We start from the raw sequence: 20162 nt of genomic DNA, 5'->3' as shown, positions 1-20162 counted from the left end.
TTGCCAAATTTGTTTTTATTATTTTCTATTTTGTATGGAATCTGTGTTCACAAGTCACAACTTCAAATTAACCGATCCACTCAATAAGTTTATTGAAAGTTAAATAATAATACAAAAAATATTTCGGTTAGAACTGAAATAACTGAAAAAAAATTTCAGTTCGGCTTGTCATTTAGCTAATTCGATTTTTTTGGTTCGGTTTTCAACCAAAAAAACTGAATGCTCACCCCTGTGTCTTCTGTGTCTCTTTCACTCTCTGAGTCTCTATTGCAGTGTTGCATGTCATCTTTGTCTCCCCCGTGCCAACATGCAACATCGGTCGCCGCCTCGACTCCGCCAGGACCGTCACCACCCAGGCTCTGTGCCTCTATCTCTGTCTCTCTCATCTCTCATCTTCACGGCTCCACCACCTCTCAGGCTTTCACTTCAGGCGACAACAACCACCAACCAGTCCAGCACCAGCAAATCATTGGCCACCACTTCGCCCTCGCCAGCTCGTCCCTCTGCCATGATTTGCTTGTTCAGTTATTTTTTTTTATTTTGAGTGCAGAAAAAAACGAAAAACCAAACCACGGTTAACCAGTTAACCGATGGACTGGTTAACCGATTACACCGGTTCAGTTTCGGTTCAGATTTAAAAAAAAAAAACCCGATCAAATCAGTTCGGTTCAAAAAAAAAAAAAAACACGGTTCAGTTAACCAAACTGTTTTCTTGTTCTGAATAAAATTACCTTTTCCAAAAAAGAAATAAATAAAGTAGTTGGACTAACCCTTGACAATCTATGTATGTCAGTTTGTGTAAAGTTGTAAAACGAGGGAAATAAATATTGGTATTTATTTTCTACATGTCTGACTTGTGGTGGAGTGATTCTTAAAGCTCTAAATGATTCTAGGAACCCTAGGAGTGCTTCCTAGGCTTCTTTTCTTTTCCTTTTTTTTCTTTTTTGGTCTTCCTGGCTTCCTGCTCAACTCTCTTCTCCTGTCTTTTATCTCAAGGTTTTGATCTTAGCTACCTATGGCCATCAAAGACTTGAGAAAAATACAATAAAAACCATCATTCTTCATCAACCGAAGGGCTAAATTTGATTCAAGGTAAGTCTCCCCTTCATACCCTTCAGTTCTCATCCATGCACCCTTCCAGAGAGAGAAACTTGTCTCTATAGCTGCCAAACCCTTGTGAAAACCAGATCCGATTCAGCCATTCCCCATATCTAAGGCTGTTTTTCATCCCATTAAAACAGTTGTGAAAGTTTTCCACTAAAAACCTAGAATTTTTGTCTTTTTGTGCCTAACCTTTGCAAAACCTCTCCAAATTCAATCTCCTGCTTTGGTTCACATACATGAACCTTCCTCTAAAAAATTTTGAAGAAATTCCATTCCAATCTTGAGATATTGAAATTTCCTTGTTTTTTCTCTAGAAAGTTCTGCATATTGCAAGCATTTCATCACTAACTAGCTTCCTAATCACTTCATACATCTATACATAGTTTTCAAGGTGCCAAGGCGAGCCTAGGCGACAGGGGGATGCCTTGTCGCCAAGTTGCCTAGGCGATGGATTTTTTTTAAGTAAAAATATGTATCCTAGGGTAGATCCCTAGGTTCCATAATCATATTTCCTTAATAAATATCCATAATTTTCAAAATAAAAGTATAAACTTCATGTTAAAGTACAGAAAATCAACATATTCATGAGAAGAAAAAGAAGAAAGAAAAGAAAATTCAAAAAATATAACAGAAATAGGGGCTGAGTGGACAACATTTTATATTCTTCATTACTTATTGGGTTCAGGTTTTGAAGTCTTTGAGGGTTCAATACAGCATTTTGCAATGTCTATGTTCATTAAACCCTAACAAATAAGAAAATAATAAAAAGAAATTAGTATATAAACACACAAAATGAATATTTTAGTTTAAAAATGTCTGCTTTATAATTATAACCTCAAAAAATAAAGAATATAAAAGTTTTTTATAATATGCTATAGAAAATTGCTTGGCAATTAGGCGAGGCAAACCTCCAAGGGCGCCTTTTCGCCTAGGTGACGCCTTGACAACTATGATCTATATACCCTAGACAAATCCTCATCCCCTCTTCTCTAACCTACATCTAGCCCCTCAACCCCATACATTGGACCTAACCCCTTACCATCATCACTTATCTTTCAGTTTCCCTCAAATTTGTTCTCAGTCCAGCTTTGTATCGCATCAGTCCTACATCATTCCTCATTTAGTCTTTTAAAACCTTGTACCAATTCCACTTCCAAATTGGAAAAGTGTGGCAAACTTCATATAAAATAAGAACATCTCATTTGCCTTGTTACAGGAAAACATCAAGTTTAGTTGGAAAAGGCAGCAACTTATCTAAATATGCTAGAAAACAATACATAAACCATAAACACAAGTTTAGAAGCAACTATTTCCCAGAGAAGCAAACATGCCTGAAATCCATGAACAAAGACAACAACTCTTAAAACACGACCATTTCTTTGACAGCTGGCATCAGATTGCTTATTTACAGGTCCCATTAATATGTTAGATGCATCTTCCTGGTCCGTATGAGAGAAGTATGAATTGCCACTGGTGGTATGAAGAGGAGAATTCATGACACGCTCCACAGTTATAACAGGGATGCGTAAAGGATCGCCAAAGATATTCATATCTTTAATCAACTTATTGTCAATCTGTTTGGGAAAGATGTCTTTTCAGATTCTCCAATAGACCTGAGAGTAAATATTAGAAAGCAACACATGAAAAATTAAGAACTTACTGTCATCTGTGCTATACTTCGCCGATGAAGCTCAGCACGTGCATTTGCAATATCAACTGGCTGCAAACATGAAAGGTGATTCCAGATTCAGGAAACAATTATACTTTTAAATGTTAATCTCCATCAGGATGATATAAAATAGTGAATATACAATAGATCAAGCTTAAACTTCATCAAAGTAATAAAAAAAGGAAGTTCTACAACAATTGATCTTATAAACTTGTCTTAATTTTCTAGGGTTTGTGAAAGTAATTACATCATCGCTTAGCTTCCGTGAAAACTTCCCACGGACACCTTGAGATGTTTCATCCTCTCCACTTCTCATATAACAATGGGGAGTTTCAACCTTAGAGAAGACCATCCATATTGCCCATTCAGCTTTTTGATCATTGGCCCATGCATCACGAAGATATTCTACTATCTTTGTCTTATTAACCCTGGAGTGAAACAACATATCAGCATTCGTTTTGTTTAAAAATGGGAAAAAGACAATGTAGCTAAATTTACACAGGCTTTTTTCATTGATAGTGTTAAAAGCTTCATTAGCTATAGATAAGAATGTTGTACATGACAAATGTGCCTAGCACCACTTAAAATAAAGGCCTCCGCTGCCTGTGCCATTGATCCAAATTACATTCTATTATGTTCATTAAATGGAACCTAGGAGAATATTTCCCCAATACAACTCTAGTCACTATGCTCCTTTAGCTAGCTCATCAGCTAGTTAGCTGATTATTGAAGCCACATAAAAGATGTTCTTCCTTGTCCATCCAAGTACTACCATTATCGTATGATGTGTCTGTACTACCAAAACCCTTTGTTGTTTTTTGGAACCACCCTACAACCACTTCTGAATCACCTCCTACCAACCAATTATAATAGTTTAAGGATCAAAAGCTGGATGCTGAATCCCCCCACCCCCCCCCAAAGTCACTTTGGCTTTTTCCTTGGAAAGTTATCCACGGTTTGCTTCCTACCTTCTTACAATCTATTAGATACAATGTTTGTGTGTGGAATAACATATTACTTTTGGGAAGACCTTCGGATGGGAGAGACTTTACTGAAGAAGTAATACCTTCACCTCTATTCCCTCCCTTCTTATAAGTTGGAATTCATTTCTTAGTTTGTTGTGACTTGTACTTCTGGGTCAACTAGCATTTGGGGTTCAGAAGAGGCCTTGGAGATGTGGAATTCAATGCTATCTCCAACCTCTTGATAACCCTAGACAGTGTATTCTTGGATCCTACTTGTTTGGATAATCATAATTGGACTGCTTCTCCGGCTGATCATTTCAGTTGTGCCTCTTTCTTCCATGTTTTTTTAAAACCTTACAATCCTACCTTCTTTTCCAGTAAAAGAAATTTAGAGTAGACCATTGCTTCCTAAAATTAGGGCATTTTGTTGGGAGATGGCAAGACCATTTTGTGCCTATCCCCCCATGTTTTCCTCCTTTTCTATACAAGTTGAGAGATTTCATACCATTTACTAATTTCCTGCTCATTTGTGTCTTGTATTTGGAAGTGGTTTTCTTTTCTCTTTGATTGCAACTGGATACCTCCTCAAGATGTTGCTAGCCTTTTCAACTTGAGCCTCATGATGATGCCTAAAAAGAGAGGGAGAATAATGTGGAAATGTAAAAGGGCAATGATCCTATGGAATATCTGGGAGGAGAAAAATGATAGGTTATTCAAAGAGCATAATCAAACTAAACAGGCAATTATAGAAAGCATAATTATCAAGGTGGTGCATTGGATCAAAACCATGGAGGAGTTTAAGGCATTTCCAATGGATGGCATCTTACAAGGATGGAGAATAGTGATGGCATCCTCAACAATTAGAACTATAGCCAAAAATTAGTATCCATCAAAAAATGAAAAGATCAAGCTAAGCTTGGATGGAAGCTCAATTGGAAACCCAGGGCCCTCTAGAATAGGGGGAGTGTTTAGGGATGGTAGAGGTTCTGTTTTGGCTTTATTCTCCAGGTCAATTGGAGTGGGAGACTCATTAAGGGCAGATACAAGCAATTGTGCGAGGGCTCAGATTAGCTAAGCATCTCAACTATCAACTTCAAGAAAATCAAGATAGAAGGTGATTCCAAAATTGTGGTGATCTGGATGAAAAAACAACAGTCAAGCAGCATGGGCTTATAAGAGAACATTAGGGGAAATATTATGCTTCAAGGGAGACAGAAGCAACTTTTAAGTGGATGAGCAGATCAGCAAATGGTCTAGCTGATATTTTAGCTAAACAAGGGATCAATAAGGAACATATTTTTTGCAGCTGCAGTGTAATGTATACAATTAAAGGGATAGGTAAATCCAGGCCAATGCATGGCATACTGTAAATAGCATTCTTTTTTAACCTTCATAAAATTCCATAATGATCGATTAAAAAATAATGCTGAAAGTTCAGCCCTTGTTGAATCACCCACACCAATAGGCCTAGAATACATTATTAGTATCTGTCAATTGTTGTTTCAAAACACTCCTATACCTGAACTGAAGCCCTCGATTACCCATGCTACAGACATCGAAGTTCAGCTGGATAAGAAGTGTTTATGGCCCTAATGAAGAAGGTTTGAGGGTGATTTTTTGGGAGGAATTGGGAAGTTTGAGGCAGGATTGGGATGGGCCCTGGTGTTTAGGGGTTGAATTTAATGTAGTAACGACAATGTGTGAAATGAAGGGTGGGAGGGAGAGGAGAATGAGGAGGTTTGGGGATTTCATCAAGAGTAATGGGTTAATTGACCCTTGAGAGGAGGCAGCTTCACTAGATCAAAGGACAACGCCCACCTATTCTGAGAAAGTTGGACAGATTCTTGTTTTCAGTTGATTGGGAGGAATATGTTGGGGAATTGGTGCAAGAAGCATTGTCATACTTCATGTCAGATCACAAACCTGTTTTATTAGGGAAGGTCACTGCCATATCAGGTTTAAAACGATTCGGGTTTGAGAACATGTGGTTAGAACATTCTGAATTTTTTGGCTTGGTTGGAGAAGTGGGGAAGTTTGCAGGTGGAGGGACAGTGGGTTCAAATTGGTAAGAAAGTTGTAGCTTCCTGAGGGGATAAAGGGTTGGAATAAGGAGGTGTTTGATAATGTGTATAGCAGGAAGAATGAGGTGCTTGAAAAAATGGTTTTATTGGATAGAATGGAAGAGGAGGGTAATATGTCTAGGGCTGCTAAGCAAGAAAGGAAAGGACTAGAAAGTGAATCAGCAAGAATGATTTATATAGAGAAGATTAATTGGAGACAAAAGTCAAAGGCAATTTGGCTTAAATCTGGAGATAAAAACACAGATTTTTTCCATGCTTATGTCAATGCTAGAAGAAGGAAAAACCTGATTTCAAGAATTAAAGTGGAGGATGAGGTGATAGAAACTGGGGAAGAGATGCAGGAGAAGGTGTTGGGTTTCTAATAATAAGCTCTATACAGCAAGAACATGGAGTTGGGTGTCTCTTGGCGAGATTGAACCTGGAAAATTGAGTGAATTCTCAGCATGTAGGATTGAGAGGAAATTCAAGGTGGATGAAATAAAGGAAGATCTAAAAGGAATTGATGGAAATTAACACAGGGTCCGGATGATTTACCTTCATAAAGCTAGCTGGAATTGTCTCAAGGAGGATATCTTGATGATGTTTAAGGAGTTTCATGATGAAAGATTGCTGGAAAAATGGAAAATGCTATGTTCATCTCTTTGATACAGAAGAAAGAAGGAACTCTGTACATAAAAGATTTTAGACCAATAAGTTTGATCAATAGTCCTTATAAATTGTTAGCAAAAGAGGAGTGGTTCACAAAATCTCAAATAGCATTTGTGAAAGGAAGACAAGTTTTAGATGGGGTCTTAGTGGCAAGTGAGTGTACTGACTCAAGTGTAAGTAGTAGGAGAGCTGGTTTGGTCTGTAAGATCGGTATTAAAAAAAACATACAGTCATGTTGAGTAGAGGTTCTTGGAAGAGGTGCAAAGATTGATGGGTTTTGGGGAGAGATGGAGAAGCTGGGTGTTTGCATGTATGTCTTAGTCGCTTTCTCAAAACTCTTTTTAATGGAGTTTCAACAGACTTTATCCCAGCATCTAGGGGTTTGTGGCAAGGTGACCCTTTTTTTTTTTTTTGCTCTGTGTGAGTTATGGAGGTTCTAAATCTGTTAATGGCTAAAGAAGTTCACTCGAGACTTATTGGTGGATTTAAAGTTGGGGCAAATAGTATGTTGATGACACAGTAATTTTTTTGGATGCATTGGTGGAGCAAGTCTTAAATTTGAGAGCTATTTTTGGCAAGTTTTGAGGTGCTGACTGGGCTGAAAGTGAACCTCTCCAAAAGTGTGATGATAGGAATGGGTGACATTGGAAGTGAGGTGCTTTCAGAATGTGCAGCAGCGTTTGAGTGTAGATTTGGGGAGCTTCTTATGGGAGTCAAGGGAGGAGAAGAGACACCATAGAGTCAGCTGGAAGGTGGTTAAAAGAACTAAGAAATTTGGAGGGCTAGGGTTAGGGAATATTCAGGAGATGAATGTGGCTCTGCTTGCAAAATGGCTTTGGAGATTGCCAATTGATAGCAATAAGCTATGGATGAAAGTGATTATCAGTATTCATGGTCTTACGGCTGATGGTTAGGATATTGGTGTGTTGGCCAGGGCTACAAGAGCTTCCCCTTGGAAGCCTTTTGGCAGGTATAACCCTGAATATTACCTAACCCTTGCTTTCGTTGGGATGCCACTCTTCCTTCATTCTTACCATTTTTCAGGTATAAGTTTTGCTCTAGTAATCTTGTTAAATTCTGGGAGCACTTATGCTTGGGTGATGCAACTCTCAAAGAGCAATTTCCCTCAATTTATGCAATATCTAACCGGAAGGGTGAACTTATTGCCTCGTTTATAAACCACTCCAACTCCTCTGGATTTGTTTGGGACTTGGGTCTTAGGAGGTCTTAGAGATTGTGAGGCCAACAATGCTATTACCTTAATCCAAAAGCTTGAGAGAGTGTATTTGGACCCTTCAAGAAGGGATTGCAGAATCTGGACTCTATCCCCATCGGGTACCTTTCTTGTGCTTCTTTCTTTCTCTCTTACCCAGACTAATGATAGCTAAGGCCAACTTTTCCCAGTTAATGAGGTTTGGAGTAATCCTATTCCACCTAGGATTGGTGGTTTCTGTTGGGAAGTGTTTCTTGGTAGGGTCAATACTTGTGACTTGCTCCAAAGGAAAAGACCTAACCGGTGCTTATCTCCTCATTGGTGTCTTCTCTGCAAGGGTAATGGTGAGTCTGCCCATCACTTATTGATATCGTGGCCTTTTGTTTTTCCAATTTGGAATTGGTTTCTCTCCTAATTTGGGTGCAGGTGGAGTCCCCTGCCAAATGTACAAAACCTCTTCTACCCCACCTTTGTTAGTTGGAAGAAAAGAAGAGGTAAGATTTTGTGGAGATGCATGAGAGGTGCTATGTGTTAACAATTTGAGAAGAAAGAAATCAAAGATTATTTGTACAAAAGGAAAGAAATAGGGAAGCCCTCATTGAAGCAATTACAACCAGGGTGATCCATTGGGTGAAGACTCCAAAAGTTTTTGAAGGAGTTTCTGCTGCTGATCTGATGAGAAGGTGGGGGGAAGTGATTGACAAGTTGAATTTTGATGGTAGTAGTGAGGGCAATCCTGGACCTCGGGGGGGCGGGGTCAGAGATGAGGAAGACACTATTACAGCTATGTTTTCTGGCCCCATTGGTGCAGGGGTCTCTTTGAGAGCTGAAGTCCTTTCAATGATGGAAGGAATTCAGAAAGCCAAGGAATTAAATATTTCCAAGTTGATAATTGAAGGGGATTCAAAGCTTGTTATTGGTTAGCTCCAAAAGGAGGAGATGGAATGGTGGGAGTATATAAACAAAAAAAAGGAAGTTCACAAATATGGTGCAAGGAATGGAAATTCAGTTTAACAAGATTAAGAGAGATGCTAATAGCTTGGCTAATGGCTAATGCTTTGGCTAAGCAAGGGATGGGAAGAAATGGCTTATTTTGGGCTATACTATAATGTTTTTTTTTTCTTTTTTGGGGGTGAGAGCTAAAAGAGTTTGTCTCCCCTCCCCTCCTTGTACTTGACCACTTTTTCTGAATGAAATCCTTTCAGTTGATCAAAAAATAAAAATAAAATCCCCCCGATTACCTAAATGTGTAGATGACATCTATTAAACTGAATGATGAGAATTATGTGCCTTGGGCTAAATATATAGAAGCTTTTCTTAGAGCTAAGAATAAGGTGTGTTGAGTTGGGCCTAGTTGTTTTTTATTCTTATTTTAAGCTATTTAGTTAGGAAGTTGTTGGGCTTTAGGCCCATTAGTTTATGTTTTTTAATTGTGACTGTTCAGCTATATTAGTAGCCGCCCTACTAAGGGCATCCTTGTAATATCTCATCCTTTAAGTTAAGTATAAATATAATGAGGGGTTGGCGGCTAGGGTTAATTCAAGAATCCTGGTTGACTTCCTACTCTCTTCTCCCTCTCTTTTCTTCTCTACTACTGAAATCTTTGTCTTCCTCCCCTTTTCCTTTCACAAGAAATTCAACTAAATCTACAATCAGTGATTTCTACTTGGTATCAGAGCAGGCTGAAGGTTCCTTGAGTTGTTTCCTCATGCAGCCCTAGATCAACCAACTGCATGGTGATTTAAGAGGCTAATCGAAGTTCTAAGGTAAGCCCAGTTTTTGGATTTTTTGGTGGATCTGTGTGCCATGGAGCTGGTCTAGGGTTTTTCATTAAAATCAGGAAAAACTGGAGAAAGGGAAAGAGTTGTTTCTGTTGGACTCTTCAATTTTGACCTAGGAAGTGGCGCCCTAAATTTTTAGGGTTCCTTGGAGTTTTCTGTAAGGGGCGGTTCAAGTCATGCCTGATTTGGAGGCTTCTAGAGAGAGCGGCTGCCTCTTCTCTCTCTCTTCCGTCCCACAAAAAAGGAATCTTTTGTGGGAAGACAGCCTAGGACACCAGAAAGGTGTTGTTGGTTCCAGAAGTGTTTCGTTTGATCTTTTGGAGGGTTACGGAGTTGAAAATAAGCCCGGGAGTGAAATGGGACCAATGGGAGGAGGTATTGGAGACCTTTTCGGGACTAGAACCATCACTACAGTTAGGTTGGATGGTACAAATTACTTAGAATGGTCACAATCTGCAAAGATGGCCATTGGTGCTCATGGGAAATTAGGGTATATCACTGGTGAGGAAGTGAAACCCGAAACTAGCAACTCCCGGTGGGTATAGGAGAATTATATGGTGATAACTTGGTTGTGTAATTCCATGTTGCCCCATATAGGTAAAATTTTTTTATGGGCAAATACAGCTAAAGAAATATGGGATGGGGTTGCAGAAACCTATTCACAGAGGGAGAAAGTTGCTAGGGCTAATCAGTTGAGAAATCAGATTATTTCTACAAGGCAAGGAGATAGACCTATTAAGGCCTATTTTTCAGCCCTTAAAACCCTGTGGCAGGAGATTGACTATTTAGAGACATTTGCTTGGGAAACCACTAAGGATGCAACTACCTATCAGAAACATCTAGAGAAGTATAGGGTGTTTAAATTTCTTGTTGGCCTTAATCCTGAGTATGATATTGCAAGATAGCATCTTCTTTCCAGGGACAGTGTTACCCTCTCCCAGGCATATGCCTTTGTGTTAGGGGAGGAGAGCAGGAGAGATGTGATGATGAAAAATCCTATTTCTGATCAGTCTGCCATGGTGAGTACTGTGAAACCTAAACAAAGTGGAGATCAGGGTGGTAGTGAAATCAAGAAGATAAAAGAGATTTGATCTGTGACTATTGTAAGAAGCCTAAGCACACAAGAGATACTTGCTGGAAGCTTCACCCACATCTTGTGCCGACTAGACTGAAAAATAAGAATGGAAATGCACGCAATTACCGGTGACATTCTGGCCCCTCCTACTACAGTTGCTCTGGAGTCGGTTGCAGCTGCTGCAGTAAGGGCCAAACTTGAGAGGTATGGGCAACTTTTGAACCAGCGGGATACAGTCAGTTCCAGTTCAACAGCAATCGGACAACAAGGTACAAGTGGCACTGGTGGAGTCCACTCTACTGCCTTTGCTCACACAGGTAGTTCACACGTCACTGCAAGTAAGGAGGGACCTCCTTGGATTATAGATTCTGGAGCCTCAGAGCACATGACCCATAGCTCTACTATTTTTTCTTCTTACCAGCTCTGTTCCGGCAGAGATAGGGTCTCCAAAGCTAATGGATCCCATGTTCCTATTGCTGGGAAGGGATCTGTCAAGATTAGTGATTCTATTTCTCTACCCCAAGTCCTTCATGTTCCTAGATTGAGCACTACTTTGTTATCTGTTAGTAGTTTGATTAAGAACCTGAACTACTCAGTAATTTTTTCTCCTGGTCATTGTATTTTGCAGGATCTGGATTCAAAGAAGACAATTGGGAGTGGTCGTGAAGTGAATGGGATCTACCTCCTGGGTGTTCATCGTCCTCATCAGAGTCATCATGTCAACAGGGATAGTGAGTCAGGGTATGTGGGTCAAATTATGCTTTGGCATAATCGTTTGGGCCATTTATGTTTTTCTTCTTTAAGTCTTTTGTTTCCAAAACTTTTTGAGTCTGTTAGTTTGTCAAATCTGGAGTGTGAAGGTTGTCAACTTGGAAAGCATTGTAAACATTCATTTAAACCTAGTAATAAAAGGTGTTCTTCTTCTTTTGATGTTATTCATTCAGATGTGTGGGGACCTTACCATGTTCCTTCTATGGGAGGCTATCGATATTTTCTCTTATTTGTGGATGATTTTTCACGATACTCTTGGATTTACCTGATGAGATCCCACGATGAAGTACCACCCTTGGTGAGGCAATTTCATCAGATGGTGCTAACACAGTTTGGAACAAGAACAAAGGTGTTTAGATCAGACAATGCCAGGGAATATTTTGAAAAACACCTTGCTTCATATCTGTTAGAATATGGTGTTGTCCATCAGAGCAGTTGTCCCTACAATCCACAACAGAATGCTGTTGCAGAAAGGAAGAACTGACACATTGTTGAGATTGCAAGAAGCATGATGAGCACATCTACAGTTCCAGTTCGGTTTTGGGGTGATGCAGTTCTCACAGCAGTATATCTGATTAACAGGGTGCCCTCTCATATACTTGGATTCAACACCCCATTCAGTCTCCTTTTTCCTGGGAGGGAGATGTTTCATATTCCTCTCAGGGTGTTTGGGTGTGTCTGCTTTGCACATGTCCTTGGTCCTCACCGCTCAAAGCTTGATCCCAAGGCAAAGAAGTGTGTCTTCCTGGGATATGCAGAAAATCAGAAAGGGTACTGTTGCTATGATCCAGTCTCTTGGAGCTGGTATGTTACCATGGATGTCACTTTTTTTGAATCCACATACTTCTTTTCAAAGAATCCTTCTCAGGGGAAGTGTTTTGGGGAAGTGAGTCAGCAGTCTATTCCTCTCCCAGTTCCATCCCCTGTGTCTACTCCTGTGCTTGACCATTTTGTGTCTACTCCTGTGCTTGACCATCTTGTGTCACCTATCTTACCACCTCCTTTGTGTCCTGCTTCTCAGCATTACTTACGACATAGACTTCACAAGGAGGTTGATTCCACTATAGCAGAGCTCACATCACTTCCTGTCGATTCCTTGGAGACTCCAAATTCAGCTGACATGGATTCAGGTATTCCTCTTGGTCCCGCTATTATTTCAATTCCCATTGATTCTACTAACCCTATTACAGATAACTTGATCTTCCTATTGCTCTCAAAAAAGGGAAGAGAAAGTGTACTGCTCATTGTATTTCACAGTACTTATCCTACAGTGCACTTTCTCCTTCCTACCGTGTTTTTCTTTCCTCCCTTGACTCGGTGTCTATACCCAAGGGTGTTAATGAGGCTCTCTCCAAACCTAAGTGGAAGACAGCTATGTAGGAAGAGATAACAACTTTGATAAAGAATCAGACATGGGACATTGTGGATCTACGAGAAGGAAAGGAGACAGTTGGATGCAGATGGGTTTACACGGTAAAATATAAGGTAGATGGAAGTATATTAAGGTACAAGGCAAGACTTGTTGCAAAGGGTACACACAGACCTATGGTGTTGATTACTTAGAGACCTTTGCACCGGTTGCAAAGATGACCTTTGTTCGGATACTTCTTTCTCTTGTTGCCTCATTCTCTTGGCCCTTGTTTCAACTTGATGTGAAGAACGCTTTCCTAAATGGGGATCTGCAAGAGGAAGTGTATATGAATCTTCATACTGGCTTTTACAGTGATACTGAAAAGGGAAAGGTATGTAGGCTTAAGAAATCACTTTATGGCTTGAAACAATCTCCCAGAGCATGGTTTGACAAATTCAGAAAGGCCTTCATTGCTTTTGGATACACTCAGACTCAATCCGATCATACCTTGTTTGTGAAGCGCAGGGGAACTTTGGTGTCAGTCCTAATTGTTTATGTGGATGATATTGTTGTCACGGGGAATGACCTAAGTGTGATTAATTGTCTGAAAAGGAATCTACATAAAGAATTTGAAATTAAGGATCTTGGAGAACTGAGATACTTCCTAGGCATTGAAGTTGCAAGATCAAAACATGGAATTTTTATCTCTCAAAGGAAGTATGTCTTGGATCTTCTTCAAGAGACAGGGAAGCTTGGAACGAAGGCAATCAGTACCCCTATTGATCAGAACCACAGAATCAATGCATCAGAAGGTGAACCAGTAAAGGACATTGGGAGATATCAGAGACTTGTGGGTCGGCTGCTATACTTGTGTATGACAAGACCAGACATTTCCTATGCAGTAAGTGTAGTAAGTCAATACATGCATGCTCCACGAGTCCAGCATTGGGAGGCAATTGTCAGGATTCTTGCTTATCTGAAGGGACACCAGGGCAGAGGCATATTGTTTACTGATCATGGATGGTTGAAACTAGAGGCTTATACAGATGCAGATTGGGTAGGATGCCTTGATGACAGGAGATCAACATGAGGAGTGTGCACCCTTGTTGGGGGTAACCTTGTCTCGTGGAAGAGTAAGAAACAAACAGTGGTGGCAAGATCAAGTGCTGAAGCTAAACAAAGGGCCATGCCACATGGAGTTTCAGAACATCTCTGGATCCGTTCCCTATTAGAAGCAATTGGTGTACAGGCAGAAGAACCTATGATGTTATACTATGATAACCAGGCAGCAATTAACATTGCCCATAACCCAGTCCAGCACGACCGAACTAAGCACATTGAAGTGGATAGACATTTTATCAGAGAAAGAGTAACTTCTGGAGAAGTTTGTCTTCCATACATTGCTTCTGATCTGCAGCTCGCGGATGTTCTCACAAAAGGTGTTGCAAAGAACAAGCTGGAGCATGATCTACGCAAGTTGGGAATGTGTGACATTTACTCCCAACTTGAGGGGGAGTGTTGAGTTGGGCCTAGTTTGTTTTTTATTCTTATTTTAAGCTATTTAGTTTGGAAGTTGTTGGGATTTAGGCCCATTAGTTTATGTTTTAAGTTGTGACTATTCAGCTACATTAGTAGCCGCCCTACTAAGGGCATCCTTGTAATATCTCATCCTTTAAGTTAAGTATATATATAATGAGGGGTTGGCAGCTAGGGTTAATTCAAGAATCCTTGTTGACTTCCTACTCTTTTCTTCTCTACTACTGAAATCTTTGTCTTCCTCCTTCCTTTCACAAGAAATTCAACTAAATCTAGAGAGACATTTGCTTTAACCATCTAGAGAAGTATAGGGTGTTTGAATTTCTTGCTGGCCTTAATCCTGAGTATGATATTGCAAGACAGCATCTTCTTTCCAGGGACAGTGTTACCCTCTCCCAGGCATATGCCTTTGTGTCAAGGGAGGAGAGCAGGAGAGATGTGATGATGAAAAATCATGTTTCTGATCAGTCTGCCATGGTGAGTACTGTGAAACCTAAACAAACTAGACCTAACTCAACAGATACATCCAAGGAGATTTAGGACCATGCAAAGAATCTCTACTCTAGAGACAAGACAACACTACTAGGGTATACTAGCTTTACCAAGAGTATTTTAATCTACAACAAGGTAATCAAAGTCTTAAGGAATATTATGCTAGCATGAGGAATCTTCACAATGAGTTGAATGGGTATCATCCCCTTCTGATGTCAAGATCCAACAACAACAGAGAGAGCAAGAGCAACTTGATGTAACTAGGTTTTTAGTAGGGCTGAAGTCTGAATATGAAACAATGAGAGCACAGATAATAGGTGGGCTTGCCCTTCCCTCTCTCTTGAAGAGGTGTTTGCCCGTATTCGGAGGATTTCTATTGGACCTACAAAGAACTCTACCATCTTTGATAGGTTTGCTTTTGCAATGACAAGAGGGGGGTCATGGAGGTAGAGGAGGAGCTCAGGGAGTTCAGCCAGGTTGTGGTGGTGGTGGTGGTGGTCCCATGTATAATTGTGGTGGTGGGCGTATTGGAGGTCGAGATTCAAGGGGAGCTCATGGTAAAGAATGTAGTAATGGTTTGAGGAAGCGTACACACTGTGAAATGGAGGGACACACTATAAACCTTTGTTATGATCTACATGGCCCACCTTCAACCTAGGCAAATCATGCGGTGGCTAGTGGTGGTGGTACAAGACAAGAAATTTAGCAAGTTAATCAGACACCTTCTACATCTACGGATGCCTACAGGAAAGAGATGATGAGTGTCCCACGTGATGAGTAGAAGTGGTTCATCCAAGCTACCTCTCAACAGAATACAACTACTCTTGCACACTCAGGCATGGCTTGTCTAGCATCCAAACACTCCCATTGGATTATCGATTCTGGAGCTTCTGATCATATGACTAGGACACTAGGTGTGTTTTCTTCCCTTTTTTAGTCCTCCACATCACAAGATTACTCTTGCTAATGGCTCTATATCTTCCACCTGTGGTATTGGTAATGTTGGCATAGATTCATTATCCTTGTCCGCAATTTTGTATGTTCCCAAATTCCCCTTTAACCTTATGTCTGTTAGTAAATTGACCAAGTCTCTTAATTTCTTTTTTTTTTTGATAAATGACCAATTCTCTTAATTGCTCTATCAACTTTTACCCTTCTTATGTTCTTTCAGGATCTCAAGACGGGGATGAAGATTGATGGAGGGCATGATGCTGGTGGACTATATTATCTTGATGGTGGTTGTTCATCAACATCTCTTCGATCATCTCTTGCTCCTCGTGTCAGTTCATCAACAGTTCTTCAGTTACTTGTTCCGTCCTTGAGTCGTCTTTCTACTTTGCATTGTAAGTCATGTCAGTTTGGGAAACACCATCATGTTCCCTTTAGTCCAAGGGTTGATAGTTGTATGTCGAGTCCTTTTTCTTTGGTCCATTCAGACATTTGGAGTTCAAATAAAATAGTGTCATATAATGGTTACAAGTACTTTCTTACCTTATGAAAGAAATGAGTGAATTGCTTTCTATTTTCCATAAGTTTTATGCTAAAATTCGCAACCAGTTTGGCGTACACATTAAGATTTTTCATCATGATAATGGCCGAGAATACTTTTATACACCGTTTCAAGAATAATTGGAACATGGCGTTATCCATCAAACCCCATGTACTTACACCCCAAAGCAAAATGCGGTGGCTGAGAGAAATAACCACCATCTTTTGGAGACTACTCGTTTCCTCTTGCACTATATGAATAATGTACCCAAGCGTTTTTGAACTGATGTCGTGCTTTCATCTTGCTTCCTTATTAATCAGATGCCCATGTCTATTCCTGAAGGCCATTCTCCCTTCTCTATTTTGTTTCCTACCTTATCTCCTTTTCCTCTTATACCCAGGCTTTTTTTTGGGGTGGGGGGGGTGGGTGTGTTCTGTCCATAATCTTGGGCCTGCAATGGATAAAATAGACGCACGATTCACTAAGCACATATAAAAAATTAAGAATTACAAAAAATTAATAATTATTATTATATATAAAAATTAAAATTATATGTATATATGTATGTATACAACTGTACATATATACATATATATATGTAAAAGCTCAATTAGGCTCGCGAACCTCACAAGCCAAGCTATATTAGGGTCGAGCTTGGCACGATTAGCAAACGAGCCTCTATGCTAGGCTCAAGTCCGGCTAGAAGATTGGTTTAGACCGAGTCGAGCAGAAACAGCTCGTGAAAAGCTCGGCTCATGGCCACCCCTACCGATAGTGACAAGTTGGGGATTGATAGGCTAAAGACCTTTTTGCATGACCACTTCCAAACAAAGGATCTTGGTAAATTGAAATATTTGTTGGGGATAGAGGTAGCAAGGTATAAGCATGGTATTAATCTTTGTTAAGGAAGTATTCCTTGACCTGTTAGAGGAGACAGAATGTTGGATGCTAAACCAGCTGAAACACCCATGGAACCGAAGAAAAACAGCCTTCTAAAATGAATGGACTATTCAAAATGATGCAAAAAAAGTGATTGAGAATAGCAGAAATCAGGATTCAAGAAAAGAGAAGAGGAAGAAGGTGGTGGCAATAAGGGTTCAGAGAGAGATTTTTGAACATAATCTCCTCTTACACCCCTAATCCTATTTCATTAACTTAATTTCAGTAATTTACAGAGAGGCCCTTAGTTGGGTGAATAATTAAAAAGACATAACATAAGAGGAAAGGCCCAAGTTGAGGCCCATTACAGCAAAGAACATAAAGAAACAAGATAAGAAAACAGTCTATGGGCCATTCGGCCCATCTTCTCTACACTCCCCCTCAAGCTGAGCATAGATGTCAATCATGCCAAGCTTGCCAGTATCATGCTGAAATTTAGCCTTAGGGATGCCCTTGGTAAGGAAATCAATTAATTGTCCTTCAGAAGAGATAAAAGGTAGACAAACTTCTCCAGAAGCCACTCTTTCTCAAATAAAATGTCTATCAACTAATATGTTTGGTTCTGTTCTGTCATGTTGCACTGGATTGTGAGCAATGTTGATGGAAGCCTGATTATCACAGTATAACATTAATGGCTTATCATGCTCAATACCCAGTTCCTCCATCAAGGATCGAAGCCACAGCAACTCAGAAACTCCATGAGCCATGGCTTTGTATTCAGCTCCGGCTAAAGATCTGGCAACAATTGATTGTTTCTTGCTCCAAGAAACAATCTTACCTACCACCAAGCTACAGTACCTAGAGGTAAATCTTCTATCATCAATATTTCCGGCCTAATCAGCATATGTGTAGGCTTCAAGTTTCATATGACCATGCTTAGCAAATAGAATTCCCTTTCCAGGAGAACCCTTCAAATAACACAAAATTTGTTCTACTACTGCCATGTGAGTGTCATTGGGAGCATGTATGAACTGACTAATGCAGCTGACAGCATATGCAATGTCTGGCCGAGTCATGCACAGATAGAGCAGCTTCCCAAGTAACCTCTAGAAGACTCCCTTATATTTCAATAATACTCCATCTAAGGCAGAGAGTTTATGACTCGTATCAATAGGAGTATCAACTGGTCTAGCACCAATCTTCCATGTTTCAGTAAGCAAGTTAAGTACATACTTTCATTGAGAGCTAAGGATCACATCCTTAGATCGAGAAACTTCTATGCCAAGAGAATATCTCAATTCCCCCAGATCTTTGATCTAAAGCTCTGTAAGATGGAAAGATTTAAGATCATTAATCCCCGATACATCATTGCCAGTTGCAACTATATCATCAACATACACAATCAGATATATTGCCAAAGAACCTCTCCTCTTCACAAAGAGGGTATGATTAAACTGAGTCTGTACATAGCCAAAGTTAACAAGGGAAGCCCTAAACCTTTCAAACCATGCCCTAGGGGACTGTTTACGTCCATAGAGAGATTTCTTCGGCTTGCAAACTTTCCCTTCCATATCTGTGTCATATATCCCTAGAGGAAAAGGCATATAAACCTCCTCATGTAAGTATCCATTCAGAAATGCATTTTTTACATCCAATAGGTAAAGTGGTCAATCTGAGTGTGTAGCCAGAGATAGCAGAACTCTCATAGAAGTCATCTTTGCAACAAGAGCAAAGGTCTCCAGATAGTCAATCCCATATGTTAGTGTATAACCTTTTGCAACCAGCCTAGATTTGTACCTTTCAATGGTGCCATCAGCATGATATTTGATGGTAAAAACCCACTCACAGCCTACCAGCTCCTTCCCTTCGGGCAAATCAACCACTTCCCAAGTGTCATTCTTATGTAGGGCATCAATTTCTAATCTCGTAGCATCTCTCCATTCTGGAGTAGTAAGAGATTCTGACATAGATCTGAGTATTGGATTAGAAGCAATCGAAGAAAGATAGCCAAAATATGAAAGAGATAACAAACTATAAGAAAGGTGTTTGGAAATGCAATGTGCAGTACACTTACTTTTACCTTTCCTGATAGCAATAGAGGCATCAATGTCTGGGAATGATGGCTCAAAAGGGACTGCATCAATACTTTGTTGTCTCTTCTGTGACTGGAAGTGAAAGAGGCTCATGTGGTGTAGAGGAAACAATCTGCTCACTTCTAGTTTTCTGTCGTTGGTACAGCCTGGGATTAAAAAGAGGATGAGAAGGTAATGGAGGAGGAATAGGAACACTGGAATGAAAATGAGATAATTGATCCTCCCTTGACTCATTTGAAGGAGGAAGAGGCTCAAAAGAAGACTCAACTGGGACAGGAAGGGGGAGAGCAAACAATTGTGACAAATTCTCCCCCTTTGAGCAATGCCTCTCCTAAGAAGGATCATAAAAAGAAGAAAGTTCATGAAAGGTGACATCCATTGAGACATACAAAGTTCCAGTCTTTGGATCAAAACAACAATAACCCTTTTGTATGGAGGAATAACCAAGGAAAATGCACTTGTGGGCTTTTGGTTCAAATTTATGTCTCTGGATACTTGGAATATATACATAACAATGCAACCAAAGACACGGAGTGGAATAAGAAAAAGGTCCTTGCCTGGATGAAGAAGACTGAAATGAGACTTAAACCCCAAAAACACACTAGATGGCATACGGTTGATTAGATAGGTTGCAGTGAGAACATCACCCCAAAATCATGTAGGGACATATGAGGCAAACAGGATACTTCTTGCAACTTCAACAATATGCCAGTTTTTTCTTTCAACAACTCCATTCTATTCTGGAGTCCTAACATAGGAACTTTGGTGAATAACCCCCAAATCAGTGAGATAACAGGTTAGATTTTTCTTAAAATATTCTTTTGCATTGTCAAATCTGAAAATTTAAATTCTGGTATCAAATTGGGTTAGAACAAATTCATGGAACTGCCTCACAAGCTGGGAACTTCATCACGGGACTTCATCAAAAATATCCAAGTATATCGTGAAAAATCATCAATGAACAAGATAAAATATTTGTAATCACCCATAGAGGGTAAGTGGTAAGGCCCCCACA

The 20162-nt window shown here is 39.9% G+C and overlaps 1 protein-coding gene across 11 annotated transcripts in view; it reads right to left on the bottom strand.

Moving 5' to 3' along the window:
- LOC148851586 (uncharacterized) overlaps positions 1–20162 on the bottom strand; it is a 61432-nt gene that overhangs the window by 10107 nt on the left and 31163 nt on the right. For 9 of the 11 annotated variants that reach the window (XM_088942781.1, XM_088942776.1, XM_088942771.1 and 6 more), the window contains 3 exons: positions 3021–3201; positions 2765–2824; positions 2436–2678 (listed from right to left, as the gene is read on the bottom strand). In XM_088942781.1, the coding sequence (XP_088798907.1) occupies positions 2436–2678; positions 2765–2824; positions 3021–3201 (484 nt within the window). The remainder of the gene's footprint in view (positions 1–2435; positions 2679–2764; positions 2825–3020; positions 3202–20162) is intronic. The other 2 variants (XM_088942777.1, XM_088942779.1) reach the window with 1 other exon arrangement.

Source organism: Nelumbo lutea, chromosome 5 (genome assembly GCF_056320005.1).
Source record: "Nelumbo lutea isolate HS-2025 chromosome 5, American lotus-T2T, whole genome shotgun sequence".
In the NCBI taxonomy this organism is placed as follows: domain Eukaryota; kingdom Viridiplantae; phylum Streptophyta; class Magnoliopsida; order Proteales; family Nelumbonaceae; genus Nelumbo; species Nelumbo lutea.
This window is presented reverse-complemented; position numbering and strand designations above follow the sequence as displayed.